The 21,639-nt window shown below is 41.6% G+C and overlaps 3 protein-coding genes across 3 annotated transcripts; all 3 read left to right on the top strand.

The window, feature by feature from the left end:
* Positions 1-1,689: 1,689 nt before the first annotated feature.
* LOC134405318 (olfactory receptor 6C4-like) lies at positions 1,690-7,334 on the top strand. Its single transcript, XM_063136561.1, has 2 exons — positions 1,690-1,796; positions 6,362-7,334. Exons 1-2 carry the CDS (start codon positions 1,690-1,692, stop codon positions 7,332-7,334), a joined length of 1,080 nt encoding a protein of 359 aa, XP_062992631.1.
* A 6,080-nt stretch (positions 7,335-13,414) lies between these two features.
* LOC134405317 (olfactory receptor 11L1-like) lies at positions 13,415-14,356 on the top strand. Its single transcript, XM_063136560.1, has one exon. The coding sequence runs from the start codon at positions 13,415-13,417 to the stop codon at positions 14,354-14,356; it is 942 nt and encodes a 313-aa protein (XP_062992630.1).
* A 5,585-nt stretch (positions 14,357-19,941) lies between these two features.
* LOC134405316 (olfactory receptor 6F1-like) lies at positions 19,942-20,886 on the top strand. Its single transcript, XM_063136559.1, has one exon. The coding sequence runs from the start codon at positions 19,942-19,944 to the stop codon at positions 20,884-20,886; it is 945 nt and encodes a 314-aa protein (XP_062992629.1).
* Positions 20,887-21,639: the final 753 nt, after the last annotated feature.

Raw genomic sequence — 21,639 nt, 5'->3', positions numbered from 1 at the left:
TGCTTTTAAAGTCTCCAGGTGGGGAGGGGGAGGGGAGCAGGTGGAATAGCTCACCCTTGATGGAACAGCATTTCTCCCCTGAAGCAGCACCACAGCACTGTCCATGACCATGGGAAACACTAACTGGCTGCTGATTCTGGCCATGTGGAGGAGAGGGAACACATTTCTGCTTGGACTCATAGAAGTCAATCACCTGCAGTGAAAGTGCTGCTGGGCTGGCTAACATCATGAGTGAGTAATCTTCTACAACTGAGTCAGGCAGACTCTTTATTTCAGTTATACTAGTACTCTTATTGGCTGGCTGGGCTTCCAATGAAGGGTGTGTGTCGTCTCCATCCAGTAGATCTGGAAGGCACCTGGTTGGAGAAGGCTGGTGTAGAAACTTCCACCACCAGCAGTGCAGCTCTGCATCAGCAAAGTAAAGGATAAAAGCTCCCTCCATAAATGTGCAGGGGTGGATTAATGTGTGTGTGTCTGTGTTGAAGGGGGGAAATGGTTTGAGGGGGGAAATTTTAAAATTTCTTTTTTAAAAAAAACAACAAGGCATGAATGGACCTACTACAAACTTGGCATACCTAAAGCTTGCTATTAACAATCTTAGGAAGACATTATGTTGATAAGAAGATTTTTGCAGACATCTTCCTACAACCCCCTGTAGAAGGCTTTGAAAAGATACATGCTGAAATGTGTCAGGTGCTTCAACCTAAAAAGTTCAGCATCCTGAGAATTTGCTTCTCCTTTTTTTTAATCCAACTTGGCATTACCAACTTCTTCAAGATAAAACAAACAAAATATCCTTCATCAAAGATGCTGAAATCACACACATGTATTTCCACATTTCCTGTTTAATGTAAACAACAATAAAAGGAATATAATCAAATTGAGTATTATACTGGGAATTTTGGCATTGCTAAAGCACTGTTCAATTATTTTAATAGGACTCTAATGAATTACCACATGGTGAGCATGTGGATATGCTTTGCACTCATGGCCATAGAGATTATATAAACTGCAATGGAACTCAGCATTCACTCTTTCATGAAGTGGCAGCTTTAGATTGTTGGGTACATTCTCAGAATTCTAGCCAGAAAAACAGCTGTCACGTAGATCTACAAAAGTCTCGTGGTCATAAAGGTATGATCGTCACATCTATACTTTAAAAATGAGATCTAGCTCTGTATGACTAGTTAAAAGAAAAATAGGAGTTTCACATTCTACTTTTCTTCCCTTCAGCTATTGTTTTGAAACCATTTTAAAAATTCAAATAAAATCCCATTAGAGAAATTTGCTCTGTTGAGTTTTCTTTCTTTTTTAAAAATGATATAGCCAGTGTACACTTCCCAGGACTTTCAGCAACTGAGTAGCATTCCAAAATACAATTTTCTATGAGCTTTTTCAGTGCAGCTCACCATGGAATAACATATGCATATTAGGGGGAAATGCACACAAACTGCATTTTAGCAGGGTAAAGTACGTGGAGGAATTGTGTGCATTTAAAAATGTGCACAAAAATGTGCAAATTAACACATATGTTAGGAAAAAAGCAATATAAAAGCATAGATAGCTACTTTATTTATTTTTCTAGTTTCAAGGGGCAGATATATCATATCACATCACCAAGTGCTGAAAGGGCTTTCAGAGCCACTGTTTGTAATATGTGAGAACAGGTGAGATGCTGGAACACAAGAGATGGAGAAATGCTCTGCCTATCTTCAAGAAGGGGAAAACGGTGGATTTAGGAAACTACAGACCAGCCAGCCTGCCATGAACATCAGGCCAAATTCTTCAACAGAGAAGTAAGCAGCCAGTCCGTGAGCATATGGAAAATAATGTACAAAATAATAGGAGTTAATGTGTCAGCAATAAGTCATGCCAGAAAATCTTATTTCCCTTTTTTTTAAAGAGTTCCTAGTTTAGTAGATCCAGGGGAATAGTGTGGACATAGTGGGCAGTATCCAATGTGACATTCTGCAAGGTCAAGTAGTGCTAGTGGAGCCCCAGAGAATTTTTCCATTGCACAAACAGATGCCCATGATGTTTGTCCAACCAGTTCTGCAAGCAGTTGAGCAACTGGTTGCCCAACATATTGCGCAATGGATGCAAGCAGTGGTGTAACCGGTTGCACAAGCAGAATACACAACGTGTTTGATTGTGCACTGCCCAGAGAGCTTTGGCTGACGGGCAGTAAAAAAATGTAAATAGTAATAATAATAATAATAATAATAATAATAATAATAATAATAATAGAGTTGCACAGTGGGTTGCACTATGGGTTACTCAAGAGTTATGTAAAACCACTTGTGAATCAACACTTGTACAAGCATAACTTTAGCTGAATTCTAAAGCTTTAGCTGAATTCTACCCGTTTAAAGGAGCTGCGCACAGTACGGCCCCCTTTTCCTTCTCAGCTCTTCAACCCATCTGCCACGCCACCGCTGCTGCTCCAGCAGGATCCAGAGGAGTGCAGCCCCTTTAAATGGGAAGCACCTGCCCCAGGCTTCCTGAGGGAGGGAGGGAGGGAAAAGAGAGTGAATGCCTCTGTTTGCAGCCAGCATGGCAGGGCACACCAAGCAGGGTATTTCTCTTTATTAGCATTTTGGTGCTTTTGAAACATTTCAATTCACTGTTAAAAAGACTCTTCTTAAACAGTATTAATACATGTGTGGATTGAGGAGGGTCTTATTGGCAGCACAGCTCTGGACAACTCGGGCTGATGGAGCGCCTCTTCTGGCCTGACCGTACCCAAATATACTACACCCATCATCTAAGCCCCTCCTCAGAGTGCCTCCTCCTAGCAGAGGTTTGCAAAAAATGCAGATTTTTTTTTTTAAGTTAGGCTACTGTTGTGATTGACCTGCTTTTTAAGCACATGTGTTCTCTTGCAGCAGCATTTTGGCCCCACCAGGCGCTCCTTGGCATGGGGCTTGCCGCCGCCATTAACCCCCCTCTCTCCCTGACCCCATTGGAATCCCAGGGGGCACTGGGTATGAGTTTGTGGAACCAAGGGGGCAGTTACCTGAAAAAGTTTGGGAACCAATGAACTAGATGATCTCTGTCCTTTCTAACTATTATTCTGTGGAAAAAACAGGAAAAAAGTTGATTTTCTGTACATATACTGTGTGTGTGTGTGTGTCTCTGTGTGTGTATAGATGAGAGACAGACAGAAAGAAAGAAATATAGCTAGATATAGAGATATATTGCAAGCTCCTTTATGCATTAGAATGACCCACCATTTTAATGCAAAATGTTGGTGGCTAAGGGAACGGGCAGCTGCACCCTGCTCATCAGGCATTTGCTGGCGTGGTATGCAGGGTGGCTAGCTGGTGGATTCTGCAGACTGCAGTCCCAGAAGCCTGGTGAGGAGGAGAGTCTGTCAAATTCCATTCACTCCCATACTCTCCCAACATCCCAAATGGAATAAACTTGAGTTTTAAAAACCCTGATGATTTCGGTGAGACCAATGTTGCCAGATCTGTTGAGCTCTACTATGTGATCTGCAATCTGTTTTCACATGGCTCTCAATGCACTGCAGAAATCACCAAACAGAAAAGAGAAAGGAAGGCATTTGATTTCAATATAGGGCTTTATATTAGGGGTGTGCACGGACCCCCGCTCCGCTTCACTTGCAGATCCACGATTTTCAGAGTGGGCCGCTTCGCCCCGCCCCCGCTCCGCCCACTTCCACTCCGCTCCGCTCGGAGCTCCGGATCCGGATCGGAGCTCCGTTTTTTCCCCCCCATAGGCTTGCATTGAAAGCTAAAAAATTATACAACTTTTTTTCTGTTCAAGTTAGAAACCTCATGTTTGGCACCATGACACCTCATGGGGGTATACACACGCACGCCAAGTTTCAAAGCAATCCCATCATCCCCTGATTTTTGGGGAATTTTTGAAAATCGGGCACCCCATTCACACCCCTTTCCATAGATCCGTCAATTTGCACGTTACAAACCTCAAACTCGCCACCATGAAAGCTTATCCAGGGATACATACGCATGCCGAGACTCAAGCAAATCCCATCATCCCCTGATTTTTGGGGAATTTATGAAAATCCAACACCCCTTTCCATAGCTCCGTCAATTTTGCACGTTAAAAAACCCCCTCAAACTCACCACCATGACAGCTTATCCAGGGATACATATGCCGCACGCCAAGACTCAAGGCAGTCCCATCATCCCCTGTTTTTTGGCGGGGCTTAAACCTGCAAAATTTGGAACTTCCAAAACTCCAAGTGAGCGCAGGAAGGACTTCTCCCCTGAGTCAAAGCCACACACACACACAACAGCCCTGCGAGGTGGGCAGGGGAGGAGGGAGGGAAGGCAGGCAGGCATGCAGCTGGCATTTCTGGGGGCATAAGGAAGTGAGCCAAGGATAAGCCAGTAATGCATATAAAATGGAATAAATAAATAAATAAATAAATAAATAAACAAAGGAGGGGTGGAATTAAAAGCAGCAGTGTTGCTGAATAAACAGCAAGAAGAACTTTTTTAAAAAGGCTATATCTGTCTTTTACCAGCAATAGGGGGACGTGCCCGGGGGAGGGGGAAGCAGCTGCCAGTTCAGCTCAAGAAACCCATTGCTTCACCAACAGCTCTGAGCTTGAGAAGTAAACGCTCACTTCAACTCATAACAGGCATTGCTCCACCACTAAGAAGTAAACGCTCACTTCGATTCATGATAGGCATTGCTCCACCGTTTTACTATCTTTGGAAGGCTCTAATGGCCTTCCAGTGCAGGAGAGAGTGGGGGCACGTCCACGATGAGATGCCCTAGGGGAGCTCATCCCCTTTCACCACATCTTTTCAGTTGTTCCCCAAAGTTAGGGTGGGGAGCAGTGCTGTGTTTCTATCTCTTATTCTTGGCTTAGTATATGATTTCAGGTTGTGTTTGTGCATTTGCTGGGGCTACTGTGTTAAAAAACACTGGGAAAAGTCCGTTCAGATTAAGAAAGAGAAGTTTCCCAGAATCCCAAGTTACCCGTTTTGCCTATGCCCTCCTCCAACTTTGGGATCATGTGATCATGACCGGGAGCTGACTCTGCCCCTCAGCCCTTTGAAAAAGGTATTTTTCCCGCCGATTTTTCCAAAAATTCTTGCGTGCGACCCGCACCACGCAGAGAGGTGAGAGTAGTCTCAAAATGACCCCCATCCACGACTCTCTGTGCACAAGAATTTCCAGAATGATAGCTTAAAAATCAACCCAGTTATCCCCGATTGTTTTCCGCAATGCAATTATATGGGCGAAATGTTTCAAGATGGCGATCGGAGCGCTCCGCCTGAACTAGGAGATCTGAAAAATGGCCGCTTCTCTTCGCCTTGCTTCTAGGGGTCCGCAGTCCGTTTCTACTCCACCTCTGGGTAAGGCGGAGCAGGCCAATCCGCTACTGCTTCTCCGCTCCTAATCGGAGCGGAGCACATGCCTACTTTATATTATATGCTCATCAATAGAGTATTATGCTGTGGAATATGGAACTTTTAAAGCAGAATCTATGGTGAAACTGAATGGGGAAATCTGAGGATGTACAGCAGACAGAGTCAGTTGCATTTAGTTCAATGTGAAAAAAAATAGTTGTCCTGTTGATTTCAACAGAAAATGAATTCAGCTAAGTTATGGATTCAACTGAAGGTTTCTTATTTTTCTTTCTCTGTGTTTTCAAATTATGTTGCACACTGTCCTGAAATCTGCTATGATGAAGGAGGACAATCAATCAATGTGACTTCTAGCTAGAGACACCTTGTTTGACCATGCTGAATGATGATCTACATGGATCTTTAGCATGATCCAGAATTACCTCTAACATGTCTGAGAACAGAACCCCATTATAATAAAGCCAAATAAGGAATATCAAAAGAAATGCTTTAACATTAATATGTAGTTGTAATAACAGTAGTCAACCTCCTCATCACAGCAACAGCAATACCTGTGACTTCACCTGCCCTTTCCTGAGAAATAATCATTTAAGCAAGTGAAATCTGTCTTGACAACCCTCACATAATTTGTGTCTTCTTCACAATGTGTAAAAGCAGAACAGTAAACAAACAAAAAAAAGATTTCCCCTCTTATAGAAAATTAGCCATCTTAACAATAAGAAAACCAAAATATTGCCAGGGCACCTTAGTACTTATTTCTTTAATTTGTATACCACCCAATAGCCAAAGGTCTATTAGTATTAAAGCTAATATGAACATATCTGGGTTTGTTTTTAAAAAAGCAAGATGTTTGTTTCTTTGCATGAATAGTAGTAATTGAGAAGATGGGAAATTTTACTACACATGTAACAAGTCATAATCCTATGCTAATGATGTAGTTTATTGTCATATCTGAGGATTAAGACTATTTCTTTACACATTGCATTTTACAGTTCCTTGAACTACCCTGAAGAGCATCACATGGATAATCCAGAATGGTTGAATCAAACAGTTGTCAAAGAATTCATCCTCCTGGGATTTGGCAATATCCATGAATTTCAGATCCTTCTCTTCCTGGTATTTCTAGTAATCTACCTTGTGACCATGGTGGGGAACCTTCTGATTGTTGTCTTAGTTACACTTGATCAGCACCTTCACACTCCTATGTATTTCTTCCTGGTGAATTTGTCTTGCTTAGAGATGTGCTATATCTCAACCATTTTGCCCAGGATGCTGGATAGTTTCTTAACTGGGAACCAGTCTATGTTAGTGATGTCTTGTTTCACACAACTATATTTCTTTGGGGGCTTGGCTACTGCAGAATTCTATCTCCTTGCAGCCATGTCTTATGATCGGTATCTAGCAATATGCAAACCACTGCATTATGTGACCCTGATGGATGTCAGATCCTGCCTGCAGCTCTCAATTAGTTCTTGGATCATTGGATTCCTGGTTGACTCTCTAACCACCTATTTTATGACACAGTTAATATTTTGTGGACCTAACATAATTGACCATTTTTTCTGTGATTTTACACCACTACTTCAACTCGCCTGCAATGATAGTGTCAACAACACACAACTACTGATATTTATTGTGTCTTCTGTATGTGGACTACCACCATTTATTTTAACCCTTATGTCCTATGGCTACATCATAGAAACCATTCTCAGAATCCCATCCTCAGTAGGAAGGAAGAAGGCCTTTTCCACCTGCTCATCACATCTCATTGTGGTTACACTCTTTTATGGGACCATAGTCATTGTGTATGGTTTACCGAAAAACAGTACACTTAGGGGGCTAAACAAAGCCATTTCTGTAATCTACACTGTCTTGACTCCATTGGTGAATCCTTTTGTATACAGTCTGAAAAATAAAGACATTAAACATGCTTTGAGCAAAGCTGCCAGACATTTTGTTGGTTGATCATAAGGATCCCCAGGCCCCTTTGAATTTCCATGGTTGTTGTTGTTGTTGTTAAAAAAATTCCTATGAAAAATAATATCTGAGACCCAATTCTGTGTACCCAAGGAGGCTTGGGAAACATCATGGCTCAGTAATATAGCATAGAAGAAATGCTTTTTTTGCAGAAGGTCCCAGATTCAATTCCCAGCATCGCCATGTAGGGCTGGAAAATGTTCTGCCTGAAACACTGGAGAATTGCTGCCGGTCAATGTTGACAACACTGGGCCAAGTGGACCAATGGTCTGATTTAGTATAAAGCAGGTTCTTAAATTCCTATATTCCTATAGTTATGTATGTCAAATATCATTCCCCCTTCCTCATGCCAGATTGAAAATCACGTTGGATATTTGCACTACTTTTGGATATCTTCAAGTGATATGCTACATCCAAAATGGATGAGTACAGCAGCCTTGACAAAAAGCAAATAATGATATTCCATTTTAATCTTCCTTTTTTTTCTTTTTTCTTATAAAGCTAAGAAGCTTTTCATAAACTACATGTGGTGGTTTCCTTTTAGAACTCATCCTACTAATTTAAGTGCACATCACACTTAACAAATGCATTTTATTTAACCAAATTCATAATAGTAATAAAACATTATATTTCTCTTGTACATTTTTAACGCCTTAACTGAAACCATCAGACACAATAATGTCACTGTTTTCATTTTCAAAAATTACGTCTTCAAACCTCTGAAATCTTATGCACACCTACCCAGAAGTAAGTTCCATGGAGTGCAAAGGGACTTACTCCCAGGTAAGTGTGTATAGGACTACAGTTTAATTATGCATTGTTCGAGTTGCAGGCATTTTCCAAACTATATGTCTCACGCACTCTAACTCTTATGTATCCAAGCTGTCTAACAAGGCTACAAACTGAGCTAGCCAGGAGATTAGCATTGTGCTGACCTCTCACTTAATGAAATCACCAGGAGTAAGCTCCACTGGCATGCAAATAATAAGAACTCTTGATATGCAAACATCTCTCTGATTGTCTTCTCCAACATCCTAGCTTGGCTATTCAAGGTACTTCCTGAATCAGCCATTTGAAAACCCAGGAGGGAAAATCTGCTCCATTCAAGAATCACTGCCACCACCAGCAGTTGACTTATTAGCAGTTGCTAATAACCATTAAAAAATTAGGAACCTCCACTTCAGAAATACAGACAGTATCCTAGTCTTTTTTCTAGTCCATTCTGCTTTATTCTTAATAACTTGGTGGGAAATTAGAATATCCACATCCCCCCAAAAGATGCCCACACCTTTTGTTCTGAAAACTGCTCTGAGGTGAAATTTAATGTCCCCCCCCCAAAACAAAACCCCTTGGAGCTATACTAGAGTGACCAGATTTAAAAGAGGGCAGGGCACCTGCAGCTTTAACTGTTGTGATGAAGAGGAAATTTCTCCAGGTTCCCCATATATACAAATGACACCTGATGAAATTTCCTTTTCAATACAACTGTTAAAGATACAGGAGCCTTGTCCTCCTTTTCATATGGTCACCCTATCTAACCTATCAAAGGGAATTCTAGACACACTAGAGTTTGTCCCAAGCTATCCAGTATTAGTCTTAGCTCTAATTTTAGAACCAATTTGAAATTGTTCACTTTTTGTGAATGTTTGGCATACCATATGAGGCACAGAAGATCACAGCATGTTGTATCTATCTTTTGTCCCCCATAATTACCTTTGTTCACATTGAAACAATCAAATCAAGCTATAGCAGGGTTTTGTAGCAGACACAGTTGTAAGGCTTGTCTGACTATTACTTCATGAGGAGAAACCCCTAGAACTGCTTATATTAAACCCACCTGACAAAATCCAGGATCACCCAAGGGAAGAACCTGTTTTGATTATCTTCCTTCTGAAATTGGTAACCACCAGTGTTTAATGATTCTACCCTTAAAGGCAGCCTAAAATTAATTTTAAATAAATAGGTACTGTTCTTTCTCTCGTGTGGCGCAGAGTGGTAGAGCAGCAGTTTCTGCAGCTGAAACTCTCCCCACGGCCTGAGTTCGATCCCAGCGGAAGCTGGTTTCAGGCAGCCTGCTCGGGTCGACTCAGCCTTCCATCCTCCTGAGGTCGGTAAAATGAGTACCCAGTTAGCTGGGGGAAAGGTAATAATGGCTGGGGAAGGCAATGGCAAACCACCCCGCTATAAGGCCTGCCAAGAAAATGTCAGCGAAAGCTGGCGTCCCTCCAAGAGCCAGTAATAACTCAGTGCTTGCACGAGAGGTTCCTTTCCTTCCTTTCCTTTCTTTCTCTACCTTTACAGATTCTGCTCTAATTCTTCATTAAATGCTTTGCAATGGTCAAACCCTGTGTCATTTACATTCATGTGGTAGTACCCAATACAGGCATGCCAAAACTGCTGGGCCCTAGTCTTCATGCAGCTCTTACCATACACAGCCATGATACAGTGCTTTCATGAGCAAGCAGCAGCTAATGGGAAAATGGGCTTGCCAAGGAACAGTAAAGAACAGAGAAAAACAAAGTTTGGGGGGACATAAGGATGAGGTAGGTCTGATTCCAATTGTTGGCTTTGTTTGTTGGAGTGTTCTAGTGATTGTTAGCACTCAAGCTGTTATTGGAGGGCAATAAAACTATGCTTTTCCTCAGTAGCTCTGCCTAAGACAGGAAGTTTATTGACCTTGGTCCTTGATTACATACTCTTCTACTCATCAAACACAGTTATCCATGTCTAAAAAGAAAGTGGTAGACTCTTAGTTCAAGTTATCCCAGGAGTTTCAAAGGCCTATAAAATTAAATTGGTGACTTTCTCTTTATCCTCATCCCCAGAAATCTTGATACAGATTGCTCTTTCCTCACTGGCAGCTGGAGAGCAGGCATGTATGAGTCTGTGCACATATGCATACATGCCCTCTGCATGCATATGTATGTGGAACCTCTGAGCCAGACTCACATGGGTACTTTGGGGCCAAAAAGATTGTGCACCCCTGGTGTAGATGATGCAAACTGTGATAGGCTGAGGAGGACAAGTTATATTCATCTAAAAAAAAATTGTCAGCACTAGCTCTAGTAAAAGTTGCAATCAGACATAGTCCAAGGACAACTTCCATCATCCAAGATACAAACTCTATTTAAATATACTCAACTGAAGAAAAACAACAACACACAGCTGATTGACAGAATAACCCATTGTAATGTGCAAAATAAATACAGATATTGTGCCTGTCTGAGATAACACGCTAAGCCATGCTAAGTCCACTAACCCTTTTCCTGTAAAGGGTTTGTGACCATGTTTAAACTCATGGTTATGTAGCCACCATGGTTACGAATGGTTCACATGACATGCAAGTCATGGTTCACACAACACACCAAGTCATAATGTGCAGCTCAAAATGCTTAACCACTATGGCTTAGTGTATCATCTGAACAGGGTCATCATCTGACTCCCAGATTATTTATTTCCATAAAGATAACTGAATTTGGAGGGGGGTTTCAAACATTTTTTATAGCTGCACTCATAATATCACCCACTCTAAAATGTCAAAGCAGCCATGTACACTTCTGAAATGACAATTTCTATATTAATATTATTCCAAATAGGTTGCTTGCTCTCTGTGAGGTAACAGTGCCTGTGAAACTCAGGATAGCCTTTGCCAGGGACATGGAAAGAGCAACACAGGCACTAATTATCATAAAATCTAACTAAATTGCAAGAGACATTTTGCTATTCCAGCTTCAGAAGTGTGGACAACACCTAAGGCCTTATCTACATCACACAGAATATTAGACTATGAAAGCGGTATATAAAAGGCAGGAGCCACACCGAGCAGGATATAGCGGTATGAAAGCGTTATATGGTATGTGTTATGGGCCCCAACAGTTGTCAGTGCACTTCAATACCACTATTAAGTGTAGCATGGCTCCTGCCTTTTAAATACCACTTTCACACTGCAATATCCTGCTTTAGTGTAGATGAGGCCTAAGATTTCCATTGACTTATTCATATAAAGGACAATAAATTCAATGCAACCATGTTGAGATTTACAAAGGGAATTTTGAATGTTACATTGGGGATATCTGGATTTTGCCATTTTACCATAATTGAAAAGGAAAATCACAGACTTAAAAATAATACTTTAATTAGTTCCCTAGTGTTGTATATAGATTGTAGAAAGCTTTGTGCATGTCATTATACAAATGATATAAATTCCTTTTCTGGTAAACATTCAGTCATTTCTGAAGATAATTTTGTCTGTTGTGTGCTGTTTATTTTCTGTCTTTTAATCCAAGTTGTTATTGTTGCTTTAGTTGTTGTGTTGATTTAAAGAAAAGAAAAATCCTGGACAGAAGACACTCAGGGCATGAAGGTATTGTTGTCATATCAGTATTTTCTAAATTTGAACTAGCTGTATGTGATTAATTTAGTGGGAGGGAGAATGGTCTTCATTTGAAGTTCTTTGTTCTCATCTCCATGTCAACACAGGGCAGCTTGATGGTGTCCATCATATGAACAACAACCAGGTTTCGCCTGAATCTCAGAACATGGCAACATGTCAAAGAGAGGAAGGCAGTTTTCTGATTTCACTGCAAGACAGTGTGTTTAATGTTCATTAGAGTGTTGTGGAGAAAATGAGGCTCTAAACCAGACAGCTTCATATCATACAGCAAAGGACACATAAGCACTACTCAGGCATTCTACATTTAGGTACACTCTACATATGAGGGGAGGAGGTGTGTGCTAACCCTGTCCCCACCTCATGAACTTCCATCTCCCTCTACTCACAAAGGGAGATTTCTTGAGGGGAGAGTCTCCCATATCCAAGGATACTCTTCACATGATTTTGAATGCTGATTTTCCAGTGTTCTGGATTTCATGGAGAGCCTTCATAGATACAGGATGTTCTCCTCTTCAGAAAGTCATGCTCCATGAGATGAAGGTGATGCAAATATGTGAGGAGGGGAAGGACTTAGTGCACTCCCTTACTTTACATGTTGGTTGTATTGATGTTGATTGCCTGAAAAGGGCAAAAGTGTTCTGGAAATGTGTATCTGTATGAATGTACATCTGTGTGTGATAGAGAGCATCATCAGATGGGAGAAAGAGGAAATTGCATTTCTCTAACCTTTGCTTTGGCTCCGGCTGCCATCCCACAATACCAATGAACAGCTTCCTCTTTCTTCACAGAGGGAAGAAAAAGGAAGCAAGCAATGACCACATGGCCCATTCAGTGGGTGCTTCTCCTGCACATAGAAAGAAATGGTGGCAAGGTTCCCTATCGCCCTAAAAATTGGATTTTCTCTGTCTTATTTTATGACAGAAAAAAGAACAGAAGGATCAGGAGACATGCAGGAGGAGGCCATTGTTGTTAAAAGGATCCGTGAAAAACCGTGTAATGAGAGTGCGATAAAACAGTCATCTGATGATGCTCACAGAGAGAGGAACTATATGGAATCAAGTTAATCAGATGAATGGAATGAAGATCACAATCCATTCTGTTCATTTGCTAAACTAATGACCATGCCTATGAAAAGAATGAGCAGCAAGTTTGCATGCATATGAAAACACAAATACATACCTAGAGAGAGAGGGCTCATCTACGCCAAGCAGGATATTCCACTATGAAAGTGGTATGGAAGTGGTATATAAAAGGCAGGATCTACACTACCACTTTATAGCAGTACTGAAGTGCACTGACAACTGTTGGGGCCCATGACACATCTACACCAAGCAGGATGTAACACCATGAAAGTGGTTTGAAAGCGGTACATGGCATGTGTCAATGGGCCGCAACAGTTGTCAGTGCACTTCAATACTGCTATAAAGCAGTAGTGTGGTTCCTGCCTTTTATATACCGCTTTCATACCACTTTCATAGTGGAATATTCTGCTTGGTGTAGGTGAGCCCAGAGAGAGAGACAGAGACAGAGAGAGGGAGGGAGGTCATACAATTGCAGAATGTAGTCACAATTCTACATAAAATGCTATTTAGGTGTTTTAACAGTCTTGTGTAATGACAGCTTTTCCTCTACTTATTGCATTTTCCTGTACCTTAAATACCCTGAAGAACAAACCATGGAGGATAAAGAATGGAACAATCAAACAACAGTAAAAGAATTCATCCTCCTTGGATTTGGAAATGTCCATGAGTTCCAAACTCTTCTCTTCCTGGTGTTTCTAGTGATCTATCTTGTGACCATGGTGGGGAACTTGCTTATTGTCATCTTAGTTGCAGCTGATCAGCATCTTCACACCCCTATGTACTTCTTCCTGGTGAATCTGTCTTGCTTAGAGTTGTGCTATAGCTCAACCATTTTGCTCAGAATGCTGAACAGTTTTGTAACCAAGAACCAGTCTATGTCGGTCAAGTTATGTTTCACACAACTCTATTTCTTTGGTGGCTTAGCTACAGCAGAATGTTATCTCCTTGCTGCCATGTCTTATGACCGGTATTTAGCAATATGTAAACCACTGCATTATGTGATCCTAATGGATGTCAGGTCCTGTCTGCAGCTAGCAAGTGCTTCCTGGGTAATTGGGTTCCTCGTTAACTCCCTAACAATGTCTTTAGTAACACACTTAGTATTCTGTGGACCTAATGAAATTGACCACTTCTTCTGTGATTTTACCCCACTACTTAAACTGTCCTGCAGCAATACCTTAAGAGTACAGCTGTTGATATTCATTCTGTCAGCTCTCTTTGGATTGGTCCCTTTTATTTTAACCCTCATGTCCTATAGCTCTATCATAAGAAACATTCTAAGGATCCCATCGACTGTTGGAAGGAAAAAAGCATTTTCCATCTGCTCTTCCCATCTTATTGTGGTTACACTCTTTTATGGAACTATAGTAATTGTATATGTGTTGCCAAAAAACAGCACACTGAGGGAACTTAACAAGGCCTTCTCTGTCATCTACACTGTTTTGACTCCACTGGTGAATCCTTTTGTGTACAGCCTGAGAAATAAAGACATTAAACATGCTTTGAGCAAAGCTGTCAGACATTTTATTGACTGATCATAACACACCATCAGATTCTTTTGCCTACCCTTTGCCTCTCCTGGAATTAAAAAGAAGAAGAGAAAAGCTGTCACAAACATTAAAATAATTTCAATGCAATGTACTGATCATTTCATTTCATTTCACTTGTTTGAGTTTTGTGGATGGAAATCTCTGATTTGTGACTTCAGTCAAAAGCATATTTGATGCACTGTTAAACAGTAGCAAACCTCCTAGGTAAAGGTTTCTATGGTTGCAGACATAGAGATAAGGGCTGTGCACCGCCTCGGGCCGAGGCCCCGAATCCAAGACTAGGCAGGCTGTTTCGGCCTGCCTCACCTCTGTTCTGATGTGGTTCAGGCTCAGCCTGAGGTGCCTCAAAGCTGAAGCCAATTGGCTCCAAAGCTTCAGGGCACCTCATGCCACTTCGGAGTGGCACTGGGTGGGTCTTACCTGCTGCCATCACCGCCTCTGCCTCCTCCTCTAAACTACGGTGGCCATAGAAGTACTAATCACTCAGAGCCTCCGCGGTTATCTTAAAATTGTGTGCGGCCTGGTTCTTCTCACATGTGTCATCAGAAGCCAGCAGGAGCAAAGAGGCGGAGGAGGCAATGGCAGAAGCAGCAGGTAAGCAGGAAGAGCGGGGAAAGGGAGGATTTTCTGGGTGCTGGCTGTGCAGCTGGCACCTAGAAAAAGCCAAGTCGCCTTGGAGGTCCCGAATCTCACATTGGCTTCAGCACCAAGGCGAGGCGGGCAACCCCCAAAGCACCCTGAGGTTAATCATGGCTACTTCAGGGGCTCCAAACTGGCCTCTGAGGTGAATCATGGGGTCCCTGCACAACCCTAATAGAGATGGCTATCACCACCCTACCTTGCTTGCAGAGGTAACTGGGTAGGCACTGTGGTTTGGATCCTGATATAGGCATGTTCAACTAGGCTTGTGAAAATGCTGCACAGAAGGTTGTTGGGCCCTGATGAATGGGGTAAGCAGTGGTATGGGTGGGGGGAAAGGATTCCTGTAAACTGGGCAGAGATACCTTTAGAGGATGGAGACTTTCTGTCAAGAGAAGCAGGACCTTGGATCCAACCCTATATATGAAGTGTGACCCTCTGGTTATCTGGACTGCAACTAACATCATCCCTGAATATTGGCAATGCTTGATAGGGTGGATGAGAGTTTGTAATGCATTTGTCTCTGCCCAGGGTTTTTATGAGATAGGATTTGTGTATTTAGCTTCATCAGCAGGTAATGTATCTCATCCCCCCACCCCGAACAATGTGCCACTGAGATCTGGTATGTTCTCACAGAGAATTAAAACATGATGCTAAGACTGGGAGTAACTTTTCATCTCTTATTTCAAAAACTTAAGCAAGTTTTACATAATTAAAATACAAGAACATTGATATAAGAGCATATATACAAATACAAAGTGGTTGTAATAAGCACAACACCTTTCTTTTTTTCCCCTAAGCATGCTTATCTTTAAGATCTTCCCCAATGGATCATTCTCCTCTACCACCTGATGTGCCAAGATATAAATAAGATTATCTCTCATTCTGAGAAAGCTCTAATGGACCTATAAATGAAACCTAAGGTTTATCCTGAGATCATCCCAGGGTCATCCCTGCCTGCTCCTGGGATATCCTGTGTGTCATTTACATGAACAGCGATGACCCCGGGATAAACCTTAAGTCTAGCTAAGGCCATAGTCTGTGTTTGGTACTTTCCTTTTAGCTTTATCTCCCAACCATGATCTCTTCCATACTACTTGCATAGTGGCTGCCAGGGATATGAGACTCCATCTTTTTGGAAATATATTGCTAGATTTATCAAAATTGAGTCACTAAAATTCCTCATATGTTTTACCTGAAGAGGAAACTACAAATTTTGCACTTAATTTTGCATTAGGTAAAATTGTGATAACTGAGGAATATGTGGAATGCCCTGAAAATGTCTCTAACTACTAGGGCTGTGTGGAGTGATTCTGCTCTGCTTTGAATTTTGAAGCAGCTCCACTTCGTCGAATGTTCTGTCGAAGATTTGCTCCATTTTTGAATACTCTATTATAGTCAATGGGAATTAATAAAAATGCTTACAGCTCCATCATTTTTAAAGAGGACTCTTAAATTGGGCTTTAGTCATGCCAAGTTTGAAGCAGATCCACTTATCCATTGATCTTTAGGATTTTTTAAAAAAGTTCAAGGTTTTAAAATTATTCAACACACACACACACACTGGAGCCATAATCTCCAAACTCAGGTTGTCAAACCTTCTCTTTGGGGTCTTGCACCTTGAGCAGTTTCAGCCCTTGACATCAAAGGAATCTCCAGTTTTTAGCTAAGAAGTGCTGGGTCTCAGATTTGGTGGGCAGGCATTCACCTGGAGCTCAGCAGAGGTGAGGCTTCCATAGCTCAAAATGTGGGAAAGGAGAGGTCAGTCAAAGCAGCCCACAGGGCAAAACAGAACAGGCCAGACTCCTTTTTCTGAGTTCCACATCATGGGCAATGAAGGATCACATCTTATAGAAAATCTCTCATGGCCAATAGGGAGGTGCCAGTCAAGAGAGAGGCTTTCATCTTTAGGGGTGTGCTCCACTCCGTTACGGATCCCGTTATCCTAAGTGAAGCAGGCTGATCCGGACCTCAGAAGCCCAGTTCCAGAGCCATCTGCCATGGTGGCAAGTAAGTGGGGAATGGAGGCAAAATGGGGGCCAAATATCGATCCGGACCTCTGGATCTCACTCCAGATCCAGTTTCAAAGAAAATCAGGGGAGATCCAGATTGTCCTGAACCAGTTCGGGCCTGATCTGGATGGTCCGGATTGGGATCCAAAGCGGTTTGGGTAGGGGGTGCACAGCCCTAAAGCAAACAGCTTTTGAACTATTTAGGGTATTAGAACCCCTTGAACATGGCTCAGAGATATTCAGCACAGGAGACATATATGTATGGTAGTAAGCTCCACTGAGCAACCTGGTCACCACATACTGCACTTCATGCAGCTTCCAAATCAATCTAAAGGTTAGCCCCACATAAAATGCACTTCAATAGCCCTAGCTTGAAACTAGCCATGTATGGATCACTGTGGACTAGCTATCTGTGTCCATCAATTGCCATAGCTGTCATATCAGCTGAAGCTTGTAAAAGCCGCACTTTGCCACCAAGGCCGCTTGGTCCTCCAGTGGCAGTGATGAATACAAGACCACCCCCAGACTACAAAGCAGTCCATGTATAGAGAAATGCAATTTCATCCAGTGGAGCTAAGTTACTCTACTCCCAGTCGTCAAAACTACCTACCCACAGAGCCTCCATTTTGTCAGGCTTCAATTTCAATTGATTGGCACTCATCCAATCCACTACTGAATCCAGACAACAGGCTAACTTGTGCATGGTCATATCTGACTCAGGCCAGATCTACACCTTGTGTCAAATCACTACAATTGAGGAATAAAAAGCAGGAAATAACACTATTAAAGAGGTATATGGAATGTGGATTGTGCCCCAACAGATCTAGCCTAAGCTGACACCTCACTCCGAATCTACTAATGACTGCACCAAATGCTTTCTTATAAATTGTCAAGTAACCAAGACACAATTGAAACTGACCTTGTAGTAAGATAGGATCCACGGTAGTTCAATGCCACCTTCTCCAGTCTCATGGAGCTGGAGTAGGTGATTGTATCAAAATCTTTTGAGAGATCAAGGAGATGCAAGAGGTTTGTACTCCTCTAGTCCCTCTCCCTCCTTGTCATCCATAAGAGTGACAAGGCTGATTCCATCCTGAAACCAGGCATGAAACCAGAGTGTAATGGCCTCATCCTCGAAGAGCATCTGCAGTTGTCCTGCTACCACCCTCTCAAGCAGTTTATTTTATTTATTTATTTATTTATTTATTACATTTTTATACCGCCCAATAGCCGAAGCAGTTGTACATGGTGTGTTTAACACTTTTCTTGCCAGCCACATTATCCTTAACATTTACCGAAAGATCTCATACCACTCTTAGGGATCCTTCCAGACCCATTTTTGGTTGAACAACATGGGCCCAGAGCCCAAGGATGAGATAAGCACCTCCTTCATCCTTGCTGCAAACCACTGCCCCCCATGGCTATAGGTGCACTGTCAGGGAAACATGGCCATTGGGCCACAGTACACATGACTCTAACATTTAGTTTGTCCCATTTTTAGCTGTACCCACAGTCTACCAACTCTGGCTCCCCAGTGTCAGTTAATAGTTCTTTACCTTGCAGTAAACCACAGTGGCAACATTAAATCAGTCCACTGGGCTTTTCAAAGAGAATCTACTCCCTTGTGATAAGAATAATATCACTGTGTTTCCTGGATAAAGTCTACATAAGCATGTTTTAATGCACAAACGCATGACTGCATAGTTTGTATAGCAGTTCTGTATAGCAGCGACCACCTCCAAAATAATGCAGAGGAAAGAATCAGGGGGTACTGTTTTAGAACACAAAAAACACTTTTCTGAGAGTTTTAATGGACCAGGAATAAAGCAAAAGAAGTGATGTCAACAAGCTTCCACTGACTGGTGCATGGTAAGTGTGTCAACATTCAGAGAAGACCAGAAGGTTTTCAGCTTTTCATACCTTTCATTCATGGGTTGTTGTTTTATGGGTTTGTTTGGTTTTTTTACACCATCCAGGTAATTTAGGTTATTAGTAGTTTTTAAAATGTCGCAATATAGAAGTAGAGCTGCAATTCTACAAGTTTTGACAGAAAAACTGGCTGTGATCTGCTGGAAATTGTAGGACCTTTTTCTGTCTAAACATGCACAGGAGTGTGCCCTAAATGACTAGATAATTAAGTGAGCAATTCTCTGCATGTTTAGTTAAGAGGCGTATGTCTGGTTGGAGAAATGCTTCGAATGGTAGAACTTTTTCTGTCTCTAAACATACATAGGACTAAATAAATATTGAGCAACATGAGGAAAAATGTCAACATGCCCCAAGTACAAAGTTAAAAAACAAAACCCAAAAGTGCAAACCCACCCATAAATAGCCCACTGGGGTTGAAACATGTTCAGTAGCCATGGAGTATTGGATGTCCATTTGGAAAAGGAAAGCAGAAAGTCAGAGGGACTTGGGTTGTCCTGCTTGAACTCCTTAGACTTTATAGTAGCCTCAAGGTGGTATAACTGGTTGACATCTTGATTAGGAGCTCTCCTACTATGAGAGCAGGAAGACAACAATATTTTATCATAGCCCTCACTTGCTCCTTAGAAACCAAATATAACTGTGTGCCCATCAGTTTACAAACAAGTGATGCTTTCTATGTGACAAGTGCCCTTCCATTGAGGTCCAGCGATCATCACCTTCCTCTGGTGTCACCTATGCAGAATGTGTATGTTTACCAAAATCTGTCCAATTTGAATAGTTTGTTATAACTATGAATTCTGAGCTTTGCGATTAGACAGAATGTGAGACAGTAAAGCAGCCATTTTTCTTTGTGATAAAGCTCTTCTAACGAGAATCTTCCCAGGTGGAACTATTTGCAAGAGAGTACTTGCAGCTGCAATGCACAAATTTATTTCAGTGCAAAAATATATCTCCTTTTGATTTAACACCATATCTTTCTAGTGCAATATGATGGAGAAAGTGAAATGGGTCAACAAGACGACCATCACAGAATTCATTCTTCTGGGATTTGGAAACCTTCAAAAGCTGCAGATGCCTCTCTTTCTGTTGTTTCTTCTTGTCTACATTGTGACTGTAGCTGGGAACATCACCATAGTTTCCTTAGTTGCAACCAACAGACAACTTCAAACTCCCATGTACTTCTTCTTGGGAAACTTGTCCTGCCTAGAGATCTGTTACAGCTCAACTATCCTGCCGAGGATGCTGACAAGTGTCTTTGGTAGAGACAATGCAGTGACATTCAATGGATGCCTTATACAACTCTATTGCTTTGGCTTTTTGGCAACTGTGGAATGTTATCTTTTGGCTGTGATGGCATATGATCGATACCTAGCCATATGCAAACCATTGCACTATGTAATTATTATGAATGCAAGAGTAACCATTCAATTGGCAGCAAGCTCTTGGTTATGCCCCATTATTGTTCTGGCTGTAGTTATACTGTTAATCTCAGAATTGACATTTTGTGGCCCCAATGAAATTGACCACTTTTTCTGTGATCTCAATCCAGTGATTCATCTCTCTTGCTCAGATGTCAAACTGGTCACATTGGCAATCTTCATAATAGCTTGCATAGATACTTTCCCCCCATTTCTACTTACGCTGACATCTTATGTATTTATCATTACCACCATCCTGAGGATCCCATCCACCAACGGTAAGCAAAAAGCATTTTCAACATGCTCCTCTCATCTTACTGTAGTGACACTTTTCTATGGGGCCCTAATTATGGCATATGTCTTACCCAAAACTGACAGCCTGAGGGATCTAAAGAAAATAATCTCCATTTTTTACACTGTGTTAACTCCCCTGGCCAATCCTATCATATACACCTTGAGAAACAAGGAGGTGAAAGATTCCCTGATAAAAGCCTTTGAAAGTGAACAGGTCTCCTAGCATTTAGCATTATACTCAATAAAATTGGAGCCAGTCTATTAAGAAGTGGAACCAGAGAAACTCTGTGTAGCTTTTTAACTTCCAAAATGAAATTACTTTTGGTGAAAAGCTAACAAAATGGCTTCCAAAGCAGGTAGAATTTAGCCTAGTGCAACATATCTCTCTCTCTCTCTCTCCTTAAAATGTTATTAGTGAGCAAAAGCTAAAATACCAAATATAAAAGTCTAAGCAGTCCCCATTTAATATTTCCAATACTATTGCTACTTTATTATTTTTCCTCATTTTATACCCAAACTACATGACACATTCCCCAGTTTTTTAAATCATGCTTAATGTGGCCACTAGTATTTTCTAGGAAAAGCAGCCATGCAAGCCTTCCAATATGGACTGGGCTCTTCAATTACAATTTCCAGCCATGATTGCTCTATTTTGTGATAGTGTGCTGGACAGTTTCTCAAATTTCCAAATGTGTCCATAGCCCCAAAAGGTTACCTATCCCTGCCCTATACCATTAATAATCAGTGGCCCTCATCCATGGCCAAGCCCTAGGAAGACCAACACATGCATTCACTCCATACACACACATTCCTCCAATATTGAATATCCATATGGGAATTTTTTTGACATTGGGATCAATCTGTATCTAAGCACTCTTACGCCAAGTGATCCAATATACGTTCGTATCAGACTACCATTGTTATTGTCTCTCATGCAAGCACTTGAGTCATTGCTGACTCCTAGAGGGACGCCTGC

This window comes from Elgaria multicarinata, chromosome 11 (assembly GCF_023053635.1).
Source record: "Elgaria multicarinata webbii isolate HBS135686 ecotype San Diego chromosome 11, rElgMul1.1.pri, whole genome shotgun sequence".
Taxonomy (NCBI): Eukaryota; Metazoa; Chordata; class Lepidosauria; order Squamata; family Anguidae; genus Elgaria; species Elgaria multicarinata.
Note: the sequence above shows the minus strand (reverse complement) of the source record. Positions and strands in the feature narration are given on the sequence as shown.

Excerpts from the sequence above, each read along its gene's own strand:
- LOC134405318 (XM_063136561.1), top strand. The coding sequence starts at position 1,690 with ATGGAGAAATGCTCTGCCTATCTTCAAGAAGGGGAAAACGGTGGATTT. Across the intron at positions 1,797-6,361 it reads CCAAATTCTTCAACAGAGAA|TTCCTTGAACTACCCTGAAG; the intron begins GTAAGCAGCCAG and ends TGCATTTTACAG.
- LOC134405317 (XM_063136560.1), top strand. The coding sequence starts at position 13,415 with ATGGAGGATAAAGAATGGAACAATCAAACAACAGTAAAAGAATTCATC.
- LOC134405316 (XM_063136559.1), top strand. The coding sequence starts at position 19,942 with ATGGAGAAAGTGAAATGGGTCAACAAGACGACCATCACAGAATTCATT.